A 16,290-nucleotide genomic window follows, 5' to 3' on the forward strand; every position below is an offset into this window, starting at 1 on the left:
AAAGGCTGTTTGAGAGTGCTTAATAACATGATGAGGTTTGAGACCATGTCAAAAAGAAAAGTACATTGCCTGGCCAAAAAAAGGTCACACTCTAATATTTCTTTGGACCGCCTTTAGCTTTGATTACGGCATGCGTTCGCTGTGGCGTTGTTTCCACAAGCTTCTGCAATGTCACAACATTTATTTCTGTCCAGAGTTGCATTAATTTTTCCCCAAGATCTTGTATTGATGATGGGAGATTTGGACCACTGCGCAAAGTCTTCTCCAGCACATCCCAAAGATTCTCAACAGGGTTCAGGTCTGGACTCTGTGGTGGCCAATCTATGTGTGAAAATGATGTCTCATGCTCCCTGAACCACTCTTTCACAATTTGAGCCCGATGAATCCTGGCATTGTCATCTTGGAATATGCCCGTGCTATCAGGGAAGAAAAAATCCAGTGATGGAATAATCTAGTCATTCAGTATATTCAGGTAGTCAGATGACCTCATTCTTTGGGCACATAACGTTGTTGAACCTAGACCTGACCAACTACAGCAACACCAGATCATAGCTCTGCCCCCACGGACTTGTACGGTATGCACTAGGCATGATGGGTGCATCGCTTCAGCTGCCTCTCTTCTTACCCTGATGAACCCATCACTCTGGAACAGGGTAAATCTGGACTCATCGGACCACATGACCTTCCTCCATTGCTCCAGAGTCCAATCTTTATGCTCCCTAGCAAATTGAAGCCATTTTTGTTGGTTAGCCTCACTGACACGTGGTTTTCTTAAGGCTACACAGCTGTTTAGTCCCAATCCCTTGAGTTCCCTTCGCGTTGTGCATGTGGAAATGCTCTTATTTTCACTATTGAACATCCCTGTTGTTTTTCTACGATTTGATTTCACCATCGTGATCAGTGATCACAATCATTCAAGATTTTTTTCCGACCACATTCCTTCCTCGTAGATGATGTTTCCCCACTGTCCTTCCACTTTTTAATAATGTGTTGGACAGTTCTTAACCCAATTTTAGTAGTTTCAGCAATCTCGTTAGATGTTGTCTCGGCTTGACACATGCCAATAATTTCACCCTTCTGAAACAGATTAACATCTTTTCCATGACCACAGGATGTGTCTTTTAACATGGTTGTTTAACAAATGAGAAGCTACTCACTGCATCAGTTAGAGTTAAATAACTTGTTGCCAGCTGAAACATAATCACCCATTCAGTAATTATCCAATGGGAGGCTCTTACCTATTTGCTTAGTTAAATCCAGGTGGTGACCTTTTTTTTTGGCCAGCTAGTGTACATGATAATGTTTCAGTTTAAATTATATTAAATAAGCTTTCATTACTCATTAGCTACATTAGTGTTGAAGCTCCATTGCAAAACTGAAGCAAACATCAGCCACCAAACGCTGAGCTGTACCATTACACTTGGGTCAGGGAAAAGTGCATCTTATTATATTCCTTGGGTTCATTTGGGTTCATGGGATGCATTTGAAATCAAATTACTATTGAAAATCATTGTCTCAAATCATCGCAGTCAGGTGTTCATGTAATCATCAGGTGGTAGGCCTGCTTCTGTGTCACCAGTTAGCATTTTGAAGGGTCGTACATGGTCCACGAACACTGGGTCTTTACTGCATATTGAAGAGGGCATATCTGTCCTGTGTGCATGTGTATGCGCGTGTGCTTACTCAGGAGCACACGCTTGTGGGAGCAGACACCTCTCAGGACATCCAGCTGTTTGGTATTGGGATCCAGCCGGAGCACTGTGTTATTGACATAACCCCTGAGGGCGAGGTCACCCTCTGCCCCAAAGAGAATGCCAGGTCAGAGCACACACTGTGTACACACACCTACAACTAACTCACCTCACCCAGTGTGATTGTATCATGTGAATATTGCCAAACCAGAAAAGGAACAATTTTAAAGATGAATTGTGAACAGTTAAAGGTTAAGGTTGCGTCCTCTGCCTTCTAATGTGGAGATCTGAATTTGATACCACAGCCATGTGTGGCCAAGAACCAAGAGCACTAATAGCACTGCTGGAGGTACTTGCTCCACCTAGTGGATTTCCTGGCTCAAGAACATAGAGTTGAGCAGTAAGAAGGACCACCAGCTAGCAGAACTGGAAGTTGAGATTTTTGTGGAAAACGTATTAAAATGAATAAATGTCTTTTTTTTTTGTTTTTATCTGTAGAACCTGCGTGAATGGAACAATGGTTTACTCAACAGTTCATGTTTGGCATGGAGACCGGATTTTGTGGGGCAACAATCACTTCTTCAGGTTTGGATTTAGCTTTACCTGTTAGTTTGTCTGTCTTTATAAAGTTCTGTTTATAGGGACTCAGAAGAAGCCGGAATTCTGTGTTAGCAGCTAGGTGTTGTATGATCCCCAAGAGGGGTGTGCATTAACCCCTGGTGTGTATTCCATGTGCGTTAACCCCTGGTGTGTGTGGTTTGTGCGTTAACACACCATGTGGTTTGTGTGTTATCTCCTTGGTGTGTGTGGTTTGTGCAATTGTGTTTGGGTCCCCCAGAGCAAATCTGCCAAAGCGAAAGCGGCGCGACCGTTTGAAAGAGCTGGAGCGTGAGTCGCCACGGGAGAGTTTTGTTGAGGCCGATGTGGAGACGGCGAGTGAAGCGTCGTCTGAGCAGGACTACAGCTACGAGTTCGCTCAGATGGAGGTCATGATGAAAACACTGGGCAGCAATGGTAAGCTTCTGCTCTGCTTCCCACCCCACTACTCCACCTGTAACTTACTGCCCCTACCACACTACCCCACCTGTACCTTACTGCCCCTACCACACTACTCACCTGTAACTTACTGACCCTATTACACTACTCCACCTGTAACTTACTGACCCTATTACACTACTCCACCTGTAACTTACTGGCCCCACCCCACTACTCCACCTGTAACTTACTGCCCCTACCACACTACCCCACCTGTACCTTATTGCCCCTACCACACTACCCCACCTGTACCTTACTGCCCCTACCACACTACTCACCTGTAACTTACTGACCCTATTACACTACTCCTGCCTGTAACATCCTTTCCTTAGTCTACTGCCCCTACCTAACTGCCCCTGCAACCCCCTGTCCCATGACCCTTATTCCACTGTCCCTGCCTCACTTTTAAGTGACTGGGTGTTGCATTGGTCCCCTCTGGTTCCTGCAGACCCCATGCAGAGTGTGGTGCAGGTTCTGGAGAAGCAGTACCTGGAGGAGAAGCGGACTGCTCTGGAGGAGCAACGGTTGCGTTATGAGCGTGAGCTGGAGCTGCTCCGCCAGCAGCTCTCTCCAGAGAGAGCGTCCACGCACCAGCGCAGCAGCAGTGACCGTCTGCCCTTCCCAACGCATATCGCACAAAGCAAGCTGCGCCTGTGGACAGAGGAGAGGTGAGGAGGCTGTGTGTGGGTGTGGGTGTGGGCGTGGGCGTGGGCGTTGTGTTTTCATCTGCACACTTTGATACTTGGGTCCCTGTGGCTGTAGAGAACAGCAGAGCTGTCCAAATGCCACGTGTCTGTTACTAGTCTGATTTTGTTACTAGTCTGACTGTTTCGATTGGCTGTAGAAAGAGTCAGTTGATGAAACTTTCGTGTCCCATTTCCAGCCAATTTGTTTTCATCTGTAAAAGCTTCTGGAGCTTCCCAATTTGGCACCCTTAAACACAACATCCAGCTCACTCATCCACATTGTACTGCTTAAACACACACACGCGTGCCTTCTCCTACAGCCAGTGGAGACCAGTTATCTGGATCACCAGTGTGTAGCCTGTTATTTTTGTGTGTATTACTAGCATGAGTGCTTGCATGCATTTATTTCAGGCAGAAAGTAAATTGTGCGTGGGCTTGTGGGAATGTGCGTGCGTGCGTGCGCGCGTGTGTGGGCATTGGTGTGTTTCAGGGATGAGCTGTTCCGCCAGAGTTTATCCCGGCTGCGGGAGCAGGTGGTCCGGGCCAATGCACTAGTCCGAGAAGCCAACTTCCTTTCGGAGGAGATGGGCAAACTCACTGACTACCAGGTCACACTGCAGATACCCGCCGCCAACTTGAGTGCCAACCGCAAGGTGAGAGTTCACCTGCATGGTGATCATACACTGTTGTCCAGCTGAATACACAATCATAAGAATGCATTGCCGTAGGAACCGTTCTTTTACAAATGTAGAATGAACAAATTGCATCAGATTATGTACAAGTGATGTGTATATAAATCTGCAGAGTTTTCACATGTGCGCTTTAGTCACACTGGTGTAAGTGGTTCCTGCTGATGAAGGTTTTTGGCACCTGCCGTGTCTGTGCACTAGCGCGGCGCGATCGTCAGCGAGCCGGCTATCCAGGTGCGGCGGAAAGCTAAAGGCACACAGGTGTGGACCATTGAGAAGCTGGAAAACAAGCTGGTGGACATGCGTGACCACTACAGGGAATGGAGGGAAGGAGGCCAAGACACTGTGAGCATCTCCTGGGGCCACACATACACATATATACATATACATACATATACATACATATACATATATACATATACATACATATACATATATACATATATACATACACATATACATATACATACATATACATATATACATACACATATACATATACATACATATACATATATACATACACATATACATATACATATATACATACACATATACATATACATACATATACATATATACATACACATATATACATATACATACATATACATATATACATACACATATACATACATATACATATATACATACACATATATACATATATACATACACATACATATACATACATATACATATATACATACACATATATACATATACATACATATACATATATACATACACATATACATACATATACATATATACATACACATATACATATACATACATATACATATATACATACACATATACATACATATACATATATACATACACATATATACATATACATACATATACATATATACATACACATATATACATATACATACATATACATATACATACATATACATATATACATACACATATACATACATATACATACATATACATATATACATACACATACATATACATATATACATACACATATACATACATGTACATATATACATACATATATACATACACATATACATATACATACATATACATATATACATACACATATACATATACACACATGCACACACACACACACACACACACATACACACATACACATATATACATATACATACATATACATATATACATACACATATACATATACATACATACACACACACACACACACACACACACACACATTATATACATATACATACATATACATATATACATACACATATACATATACATACATATACACACACACACACACACACACACATATATATACACATACGCATACACACGCATACACACACATATATACATATACATACATATACATATATATATACATATATACATACACATATATACATATACATATATACATACACATATACATATACATACATATACACACATGCACGCACACACACACACACACACACACACACACACACACACACATATATATACACATACGCATACACACGCATACACACACATATATACGTACATATACGTACACATACATATATACATACACATATACATATACATACATATACACACACACACACACACACACACACACATATATATATACACACATACGCATACACGCATACACACACATATACGTACACATACATATATACATATACATACACACACATACACATACATATATATATACATATATACATACACATATACATATATACATACACACGCACATATACACACACACGCATACACACGCACATACGCATACACACACACACACGCATACATACGCACATACGCATACACATGCACATATAGACATACACACACACATATATACATACATATATGTACACATACATATATATACATACACATATACATATACATATACATACACACGCACATACGCATACACACACGCACATACGCATACACGCACATACACATACGCATACACGCACATACGCATACGCATACACACACGCACATACGCATACACGCACATACACATACGCATGCACATACGCATACACACACATACACACGCACATACGCATACACACGCACATACGCATACACATATACACACACATACACATACACACGCACATACGCATACACGCACATACATATACACATACACACGCACATACGCATACACGCACATACATATACACATACACACGCACATACGCATACACGCACATACATATACACACGCACATACGCATACACGCACATACATATACACATACACACGCACATACGCATACACGCACATACATATACACACGCACATACGCATACACGCACATACATATACACATACACACGCACATACGCATATACACGCACATACATATACACATACACACGCACATACGCATACACACGCACATACGCATACACACGCATACACACACACATACGCATACACACGCACATACGCATACATACGCATACACACGCACATACATATGCACATACACGTGCACATACACACATATACATATACACATACACACATATACATATACACATACACACACATACACATACACGTGCACATACACACATATACATATACACATATACACATACACACACATACATATACACACACACATGCACATACATATACACATACACGCACACACATACACGCACATATACACACGCTCATGCGCACACATACATGCACACACACGTGCGCGCACGCACACATGCTCACACAAACGCTCACACAAACACACACAGATGCACACACGCTCGCACACACACACACGGGCACCCATACATGCACTTACATTTGAACACACACACATGCGGGTGCACACATGCACGTGAACATGCACACATGCTCACAAATGCGCGCACACACACGCTCACACAAACACACACACAGATGCACACACGCTCACACACACACACATACATGCACATACATGTGAACAAACACACACGCGTGTGCACACATGTGCACACACGAACACACATGCGCGTGCGCACATGCACGCAAGCTCACGCGCACACACATATGCACACACACGCTCGCGCGCACGCACGCACACATGCACACAAACCCGCTTGCACACGCTCACACATGCACACGCACACACATACATACACGTACATATATAAACACACACACACACACAGATCTCTGAACATGCTGCAGGGTATATCAGAGTAGCCACTTCATTGTGTCCTTGTAATGCCACAGCGTTAGTTGTAAGCCTATCAGAGTGAAGGGGTTACAGTGCCGTAGGTGCTCACAGTTCATCAAGTTATTATATTCCAGTAAATGATTGTAAATCTGTTATCTAGTCTTTAAAAATAATGAAATACGCAGCTGTTTCTGCACAGAGGGTTTGGGTTCTTGCCCAGTAAGGTGCTTTTCCCAGAGCCTTTGATTTTTTTTGTGTAATGTTGTCCAAATGTGAAGATCTACCACCATGGCCTCCCTGTTGCATGCTTAATCCAACATACCTGAAGACACTGATTTGTTTGCTCAGTGCCGTTGAATATATTATAATTTCAATGGGACCTAATTAAATAATAAGTAGATGAAGCCATAACATGTTTAATAAATAAGGACACAGATGAACATTGTGCTTTTTCCTGATTTTCTGCTGATTTGATGTTTGCATTTGTTTGTTTGTGTTTGTCTTCTGGCAGTGTGTTCAACAGCATAACAAGCAGGGAGATCCATTCTATGAAGCACAAGAGAATCACAACCTCATTGGCGTAGCTAATGTGTTCCTCGAGTGTCTCTTCCATGATGTCAAGCTTCAGTACGCAGTTCCTATCATCAGTCAGCAGGGGGAGGTACTGCGAATAACACTGTGGTTCCTGATGCGGGATCTTATGTGTTATCTGTGTGTGTGTGTGTGTGTGTGTGTGGTGTGAGACTGTTTAAACGAATATGTATAGCTCTGTGTGTGTGTGTGTGTGTGTGCGCGCGTGTGTGTGAGGCTATTTGATTGTGTGTGTGTGTGTGTGTGTGTGTGTGTTTCAGGTTGCGGGGCGACTGCACGTGGAACTGATGCGTGTGAGTGGACCAGTGCCTGAGCGACTGGCAGGCAGCGACGACTCCTCTGAGAACTCAAGCGAGAGCAGCAGCTATGAGGTCATGGACACTAATGGGGAGATCGTCCACATGGCCAAGAAACTCACCTGCAGGGTACACACAGCTCACCCAGCGCCCATCTTTACACTCACACGAGTACTCGACTAATCAGAGGGTTGCCGGTTCAAGCCCCACCGCCACCAGGTTGCCACTGTTGGGGCCCTCATTAAGGCCCTTAACCCTCAATTACGCAAGTTTTATTCAGTCATAATTGTAAGTCAGTGTGGGTAAAAAGCGTCAGCTAAATGCTCTACATGTAAAACGTAAATCCTGACTGGTGAGGAGCTTTTGGCTGCTTCTCCAGCAGGTTGTGTTTTCTGATCATCATGTAAAAAGATGTGCTCGTTACGCTGTTTAAACATTAAACGTCTTTTAACGGCTTTTTTTTGTCAGTAAAGTGCCAGCTCCTCTCCAGGTGGAGCAGTTTAATGTTTGTGCATGTGTGCACTGTGCGTTTTACAGGTGCGGATCCGCGAAGCAACTGGGCTTCCCCTTAACCTGTCTAACTTCGTCTTCTGTCAGTACACCTTTTGGGAACAAGCGGAGCCAGCAGTGGCCCCTCCCATGGTCAGCCCAGACACGCCCTCTCCTCATACCACGGACTCACAGTTTACTGTGCTCTTCGACCACTGCAGAGTGAGCCAACACACAGGCCACCCTATAAGCATTAAGTCCTGTATAAACACACGAGATCCTGTACATACATACACATTATGAAACGTTATCACAGCAGTTATAGATGAACGGTTCTGCAGGGTTCATATTCTGTACCTTGTAAAGAATGAAGTGGTCTCTACCATATAACAACATCCAAAACACAGACTAATAAAGATTTGTTTCATTTCTCACATGTCTCTCCTGCCAAAGGCCTGTGCTGTGTATTAGTGTTCATTAACACAGCACCCAGGTGTGTTAGAGAGGTAGGACAGTCCACCGGTTCATCATGTGCTTGTGCTGTTTGCTGCAGGACTATGTGGTGCATGTCACAGAGGAGTTCCTGGAGTTCATCACTGATGGTGCTCTGGCCATCGAGGTATGGGGTCACCGGTGTGCAGGAAACGGCACGTCCCGCTGGGAGCTGGACACACTGCAGGCCAAGACACGCACGCTTCGGGACAGGTGATAAAACCCCTCTGTGTGTGTGTGTGTGTGTGTGTGTGTGTGTGTGTGTGTGTGTTCGTGCTTGGTATATCTCTGCAGAACAGACTACTTTCTATATTAAGATTATCCTGTTGTGGATTTTAGTGCTGTATGTAGAAATGCAGTCATGTTGGGGTTTTTTTTGTGTGTGTGTGTGTGTGTGTGTGTGTGTATTGTCCAAGGTGGAGTGAGGTGTCCCGTAGGATTGAACTGTGGGTCTCCATCCAGGAGCTGAATGAGCAGGGTGTTTACTCCTCTGTGGAGCTGTACCCCACCAGAGACATCAGCACAGGGGGGGTGTTCCAGATCCGCCAGGTCTCTCTCTCTCTCTCTCTCTCTCTCTCTCTCTCTCTCTCTCTCTCTCTCTCTCTCTCTCTCTCACACACACACACTCATATAAATGTACAATATCACACTACAGGTTATTAACTCTGTGTGTGTGTGTGTGTGTGTGTGGGGTCCATTTCCCAGGGTCACTCCCGGAGACTGCAAGTGACTGTTAAACCTGTTCAGCATTCTGGAACGCTCCCACTGTTAGTGGAAGCCATTCTGTCTGTCTCTATTGGCTGTGTCTCTGCCCGCTCAACCAAACTCCAGAGACCTCTAGACAGCTATCAGGTGTGTGTGTGTGTGTGTGTGTGAGCCGTATGAAATGCATTTAAACTAACTGTATAGGTAGACAACTTTTGTTTACTACCCTTAACTGTAGCTAAGCAGTGCAGGGGATAAAACAACACAGCATTCATATTCACTTATAATAGGAATAATATAAAACTTACAGTTAGGTGTAAACACAACCACAAAATACCAGCTGTGAAACAAGAAGTCTGACAAACTTAACTTTGAACCTTAAACCAAGAGACATACATCAGCAAATCCAGGAGGCTTGAATCAGCAGCGGCTTGTATGATCCTCATGAACTTGATAGCCACATCTGATTGGATGCAGGAAAAAAACTTAAGACCAACAGGTGTAAAAGCTAAACAGGGCATTTCTAGAAAGTTCACATCCAATCACCTCTTTTGGCAAGACTTCTTGTTTTATGCCGATTTAATGTGCTAGATCTAATGTGCTAAAAGCTTGTTTTCTGAGGGTGTTTAGGTTGAAGAACAGGGAAATGCACCAACAGAGTATATAGGGTTGTTGTCTAGCCAAGCAAGTGCGCGTGTGTGCGTGTGTAAGACAGGGTATGTGTGACAAAAATTGGGTAATGGAGTGTGTGTGACAGTGTGTGGGTGACGGAGCATGTGTTCTCTCCTGGCAGAAGGAGGAGGATGACGATATGGATAGTTATCAGGTACACACTATCTCTGCCTGCTCCTGTTCGCTGTTCAAACAGGCATGATGCGAATGAGCTGCTACCTGTCCACTTACAGCCAGGGGGCGCTGCTGAGTAAAGCCAAAAGCTCATCGAGGATAGACAAAGTACTAAGTGAAGCCAAAAAGAACAGATTAAAGAAATACTTCATCCAAAAATGCTACCATGTGAAGTGGCGGGGATCACATCACATTTCACTAACTGGTTCCCATACCTTTTTTTGTTTGAATTGCTATTAGTAATGTAATGTTGGCTTTGTAAGGCTAAGGCTTGAAATAACCATAGCCAACATTTATCTTTCTTTTTTTAAGGCAAAGTTCCAAAATATTCAAAGGCAAATTTGTTACGTTTGTGTCCAAATAACTTTGGGGCAATGAGGATTAGTTCCTGCAGCTGGTGTCTTAACAAGGCCATGTCGGTGTGGCCAGCTCTCTACAGATCCCCAGCCAGCGTGAACCACGTGGCCACTATGCAGGCCTGAAGCAGGCTGCTTTTCTTGGTGTGTGTGGCCTGCGCTAACACCCCTGCGCTGGGCCCGGGGCAGAGGATGCTTGGGGAGCGAGCTTCGTTGCTGCACGCATGGCTGCATGGCTCACTGCATGGGAGAGCGCATTTGGACATGATCCAATCACAGTGCTTCTACTAAAGGGGGTGAAACTGGCCTCATCCGTGCAAAACCGCCATACCGGAGTTCACATGTTCATTTTGTGCGCGTGTATCATTTTTATTTACTAACAGCAGTTTGGTGTGTGGCGGGTTACTGTATTAATATGCACTATATTAATTTTCCTCTTATCCCAGATGTAGTCGATCAGCCAAGGCAGATTTTCTATCTGGATTTTGCACTGGTGCTACGTGGCTAACATAGGCTAGCAAGCAAGGGGAGGTTCTACTCCCAAGTCAGCAGTGTGTGAGGTGCATGCCAGCATGAGCACAGCCCTGGCTCGAGTTGAGCTGGTTCATGTGGCTGATCAACCGCATTTGGGGTAAAAGAAAAGCCAGCCTGTTCCTCTAAGCCTTACCTGCTCTTGTATGGATATGGGTTGTTGCTGTATTTAAAGTAAGTGCTGCGATTTCAGTCCTCGTGTTTCCTTTTGTATGAGGGTGACGTTTGTTTGTTTTTGTTTGTTTGCGAGGAATACATCACACAAAAATGCAATGACAGCCGGTTGGAAGCAGCATGATTTCATTTGCATTACATTTGCATAACTCCAACCGGACCCTTCTCGGTTTGAAATGATTACAAGCTGTATTAGCGTTTTTGGGTAAAGTATTCCTTTAAGGGATTGCTTAAGGATATGAAGGATGTTCAGATGAGTGCTTGCAGGGATAAAATGACTGATCCCAGACCTGTCTCTCTGCAGGAAGAGGATCTGAACTGTGTGCGTGAGCGTTGGTCTGATGCCCTCATCAAACGCCGCGAGTACCTGGATGAGCAGATCAAGAAGATCATTAACAAATCAGGTGGATTTTTCCCATCCCGGGACACACGTATTTCTCTTCTTATCCTTCTCCTTTTCATTATGTACACTTTCACTTTTACACTGTGTTTTCACCTTTACTCACCCAAACTACAGCCTTTTCATACTTGTATTTAATATTTATATAATTTCATATTTACCCAAACTACATTCATTCGTATTTGCCCAAACCACATTCATTTGTCCAAACTACACTTTCATATTTAACTAAGCTACACACTTGTTTACACAAACTAGTTTCATATTTAACTAAGCTACACACTTGTTTACTCATGTTTACTCAAACTAGTTTCATATTTAACCAAGCGACACACTTTCGTGTATCATTTGTTTTTGTACGTAATCTTTGAGCCATTTTTTAAACCTTTGATTCTACACTTTCACCATTACTGTTTTAAACTTTCAGTTTTTCTCCATTCTGCTTTTTAATTTTGTCAGTACACACCCTGTAATAACTTTATCTTCCTGATTGTGTGTGTGTGTCTGTGTATAGAGAAGTCCGAGGAGGATGTGGAGAGGGAGGCGCGGTTAGTAGAGCAGTGGGTGGGGCTTACTGAGGAGCGGAACGCGGTATTGGTCCCAGCGCCAGGAAGCGGGATCCCCGGGGCACCTGCGCAAGGGTAGGAACAACTGCCAGCAACCGTAACACTCAATCCAGGGTATTGGACACAAGTCCTTATTGGCCTCAGCAGAACACAGTGTAGTCATCTGTCAGACCCGAAGCAACTGGAGCTAACTCATCATTTAATTACCACACTCATTTAATGACCACCCCCCTTTACTGCTCTAGGGTGCCCTCTCCTGGCATGGAAGCCCACATTCCTGTTCTCTTTCTGGACCTCAACGGTAAAATGACCACACTTTGTTTTGCTAAGCATAAATTTGTCTTTGGGATGTAAATGATTGATATTGTGCTTTTATTCAAAGGGATCTTGAATGTCTTTTCTAACTTAAAGGCAGTTCTGCATTGCAGTGTATCTGATTCAAAGCATGCTGTTCTCCAGCTGATAATCTGACAGTGAGTGAGCAGCTCCCGGGTGTCCACGCGGCCGGGATCAATTCCATCCTCCCCAAAGAGCATGGCAGCCAGTTCTTCTACCTACCCATCGTCAGACACAGCAGCGAGGAGGTGCACCTCCCCGGCCGTCGCACGCTCACGCAGACACACACAGACTCCATCATGGTGCACACCCCGGGGGACAGCTCTCAGATGTCCAGGGGAGCCCTTGTTCTTCACAGATCGGTGACGTTTTTCCGCCGAATAAAGGCAGCAGTTTGCCGGCTGATTCTTTGATGTAACACACTTACACTCCTGGTGACGTTAGCGTGATGGGATGAGCCGAGCTGGTGCTGAGCCCTGCAAGGAGAACGGGGAATCTGGGCTGGTCTTGTGGACGGGGCTGTTTGCCATTCAGTGGCTCTGTCTTCCAGGTGTGTGCGACCTGCTCGTGGGACTCCTCCATCCATGACTCCATCTACCTGAACCGCGTGACCGCCAGTGGTGAGCGCATCTACCTGATTGTCAAGGCGACGGTGCAGCTCAGCCACCCAGCCTCCATGGAGCTCGTCCTCCGCAAGAGGATTGCTGTCAACATCTACAACAAACAGGTTGGCAGGACACGCCCACGGTCTGAGGTGTTAGCAAGACGCCTGCAGACCGAGGTGTCTGCAGGATACGCCCACAGCCAGGGTGACTGCAGAGTCTTAAAATGGCTCAAACTGAGTTTTATTCACAATAGAACAGTTCACATTTGTTTATTCATAGTCCCATACTAATACTGTACTGAGGACATGCTGCTTCTGATTCACTGCAGACCTTCACGCAGAGTCTGAAGAGGCGGATGTCTTTGAAAAGCATGCTGCCCTCTTGTGGCGCCACCTATGAAATCGTGTCCAACATCCCAAAGGTGAAGAAGAAGCCGTGTTTATTTGCTGAGAGATCAAGTCTTGATGGATTCACTTTTGGTGTAAAATCAGATCTGAATAGCTTTCATGGTAGACTCAGACCTGCATTTGAAACCTGCTTCCCCTATGATTCTAAGTAGTCATTTGGAAATCAAGGCTTTTGAAGAACCAAAAGAGGACTAGCTTATATCACTGTCGTTACACCATATTTTACTGTTCATTTCTCATATTCACACACACACACACACACACACACACACACACACACAGGCCTCAGAGGAGCCAGAGGAGAGGGAGACGCTGGCATTGATGGCAGCACGGGGGGAGCCTGAGGAGACACAAGATGGGGAGACATACATCGAGAAATACACCCGAGGAGTTCTGGAGGTGGCCAACATCCTGTGTCTGGAACGACTCCGGCAGGTACACACACGCGCGCACACACACACACACACACACACACACACACACACACACACGCGCGCGTACACACACACACACACAAACACACACACACACACACGTACACACACATACACATATGCGCACACACTCACACTCGCACACACACACGCACACGTACACACACGCACACACGCACACATGTGCGCGCGCCCGCGCGCGCCCACACGCACGCACTCGGCTCATTGGGAAATGAAGAAGTTGATATGAGAGTCTGGTCCATATAACAGTCCTGTGATCCCCTCAGAATCATGTGTGTGTGTGTGTGTGTGTGTGTGTGTGTGTGTATGTGTTTATGTGGGGGTGTGTGTGGGTGTGTTTTGACAGGCAGTGACGGTGAAAGAAACACTCTCAGTTAAAAGCAGACACATACGGAGAAGCCTCAGCACTCCCAATGTCCAGCATGTAAGAGACACTTGACCTTCTACCAGCACACACACACACAGACTCACACACACACACACACACCTACACATGGGAGCACTTTGTGTAAATTCCCCTGAGATGTATCCCGTTGTGCTTGGTGTCTCAGACCTCATGCTGTAAGTCGGATGCTCTGTGCTGTGAGGACGAGGACGTGAAGGTGTGCAATCTCTCCTCCTCCTATCCATGTTTAAGGCAAAGCTCTGGAAATTCCACTTTCACACTTTGCGTTTGTCTGCAGGGACCAGGGGAGCTTCAGCAGGATACCGTGGACTGCCATTTCTCCGAGGCAGGCGTCTCCTCCACCCCCGCAAAAGACCCTCCCGCCAAAAACAGGGAGAATCATGGTACAGCCGCCGCCCATGGGGGTTAGTGTGCCACCACAGGCGTTTACCGTAGCTCTCTTGAGAAACCAATCATAAAAATGAAGAATTATTTTAAAAATTCATAAAAATCATACATCGCTTCTGTCACAATTAAATCTCCTTATTTTTAAAGAGCTTTAATGTTTTGTTTTGTTTTTTTTTAACCTTTTTTTTCTTTTTGGACATTCTACAGTTCATGCACATAAACTGACTCAATGTTATTGTTTTATAACATAAAACTACCACACCTCTCGAATACAGTGTGTGTCACTCTGTGGCCTTTGTGTGTTGGATGTGAAATAAGGAGATGGCTCTTGTGCAGGGTCCGTACCCGAGAGCCCCACGTTCTTCATTTCCAGTCCGTTCAAGGGTCTCTCGCCTCAGCCGCCCAAGTTCCTCAAGGCCCTGATGCCCGTCAGGGAGGAAAACAAAGCCAAACGCTCACTGGAGGCCCGTCCTCTGCTGGGACAGGAGGTAAAGCTCACACTCTCTCTCTCTCTCTCACTCGCTCTCTCACTCACACTCTCACTCACTCATTCACTCACATTCTCACTCACTCTCTCTCATACAGGTACCCACACATGTGCATACACACACTAATTTATGCATATATCACAGACATAATTTCCTTGCTGCGTTTCTCCATCTCTAATTAAATATTCCACCTAAACCAGTTCATTCCACCTAAACCAGTATTTTTCAGTTCATATGTCACACCGCATGACGCCCTAGTGCCATCTGTCATTAACAGAAATAAAATGGTTATAACCTGACATGTCAGGCATAATATAAATATGTTAACAGGATGTAGTGCTAAACGTGAATAGCAGCAGAGATTAATGTGTTGGCTTGTACAATGTAATCTTGTCCCCAGCCAATCAGATGATTCCTCAGCATGGTGTTACGCTCCTAACTACTGATTGGTTACTA

At 44.6% G+C, this 16,290-nt stretch overlaps 1 protein-coding gene across 3 annotated transcripts in view; it reads left to right on the forward strand.

Annotated features, from left to right (window-relative positions):
- The window catches only part of kif13a (kinesin family member 13A), a 56,815-nt gene that overhangs the window by 35,801 nt on the left and 4,724 nt on the right, over positions 1 to 16,290 (forward strand). For 2 of the 3 annotated variants that reach the window (XM_035525878.1, XM_035525877.1), the window contains exons 14-37: positions 1,688 to 1,818; positions 2,190 to 2,276; positions 2,530 to 2,705; positions 3,175 to 3,394; positions 3,903 to 4,065; positions 4,303 to 4,446; positions 7,816 to 7,965; positions 8,156 to 8,320; positions 8,729 to 8,902; positions 9,234 to 9,385; positions 9,589 to 9,721; positions 9,878 to 10,024; positions 10,671 to 10,703; positions 12,089 to 12,188; positions 12,699 to 12,825; positions 12,996 to 13,051; positions 13,210 to 13,334; positions 13,637 to 13,813; positions 14,020 to 14,112; positions 14,381 to 14,533; positions 14,900 to 14,977; positions 15,105 to 15,155; positions 15,237 to 15,363; positions 15,665 to 15,834. In XM_035525878.1, coding sequence (XP_035381771.1) covers positions 1,688 to 1,818; positions 2,190 to 2,276; positions 2,530 to 2,705; positions 3,175 to 3,394; positions 3,903 to 4,065; positions 4,303 to 4,446; positions 7,816 to 7,965; positions 8,156 to 8,320; positions 8,729 to 8,902; positions 9,234 to 9,385; positions 9,589 to 9,721; positions 9,878 to 10,024; positions 10,671 to 10,703; positions 12,089 to 12,188; positions 12,699 to 12,825; positions 12,996 to 13,051; positions 13,210 to 13,334; positions 13,637 to 13,813; positions 14,020 to 14,112; positions 14,381 to 14,533; positions 14,900 to 14,977; positions 15,105 to 15,155; positions 15,237 to 15,363; positions 15,665 to 15,834 — 3,132 coding nt within the window. The remainder of the gene's footprint in view (positions 1 to 1,687; positions 1,819 to 2,189; positions 2,277 to 2,529; positions 2,706 to 3,174; positions 3,395 to 3,902; positions 4,066 to 4,302; positions 4,447 to 7,815; positions 7,966 to 8,155; positions 8,321 to 8,728; positions 8,903 to 9,233; positions 9,386 to 9,588; positions 9,722 to 9,877; positions 10,025 to 10,670; positions 10,704 to 12,088; positions 12,189 to 12,698; positions 12,826 to 12,995; positions 13,052 to 13,209; positions 13,335 to 13,636; positions 13,814 to 14,019; positions 14,113 to 14,380; positions 14,534 to 14,899; positions 14,978 to 15,104; positions 15,156 to 15,236; positions 15,364 to 15,664; positions 15,835 to 16,290) is intronic. The other variant, XM_035525876.1, reaches the window with a different exon arrangement.

This window comes from Electrophorus electricus, chromosome 5 (genome assembly GCF_013358815.1).
Source record: "Electrophorus electricus isolate fEleEle1 chromosome 5, fEleEle1.pri, whole genome shotgun sequence".
NCBI lineage: Eukaryota > Metazoa > Chordata > Actinopteri > Gymnotiformes > Gymnotidae > Electrophorus > Electrophorus electricus.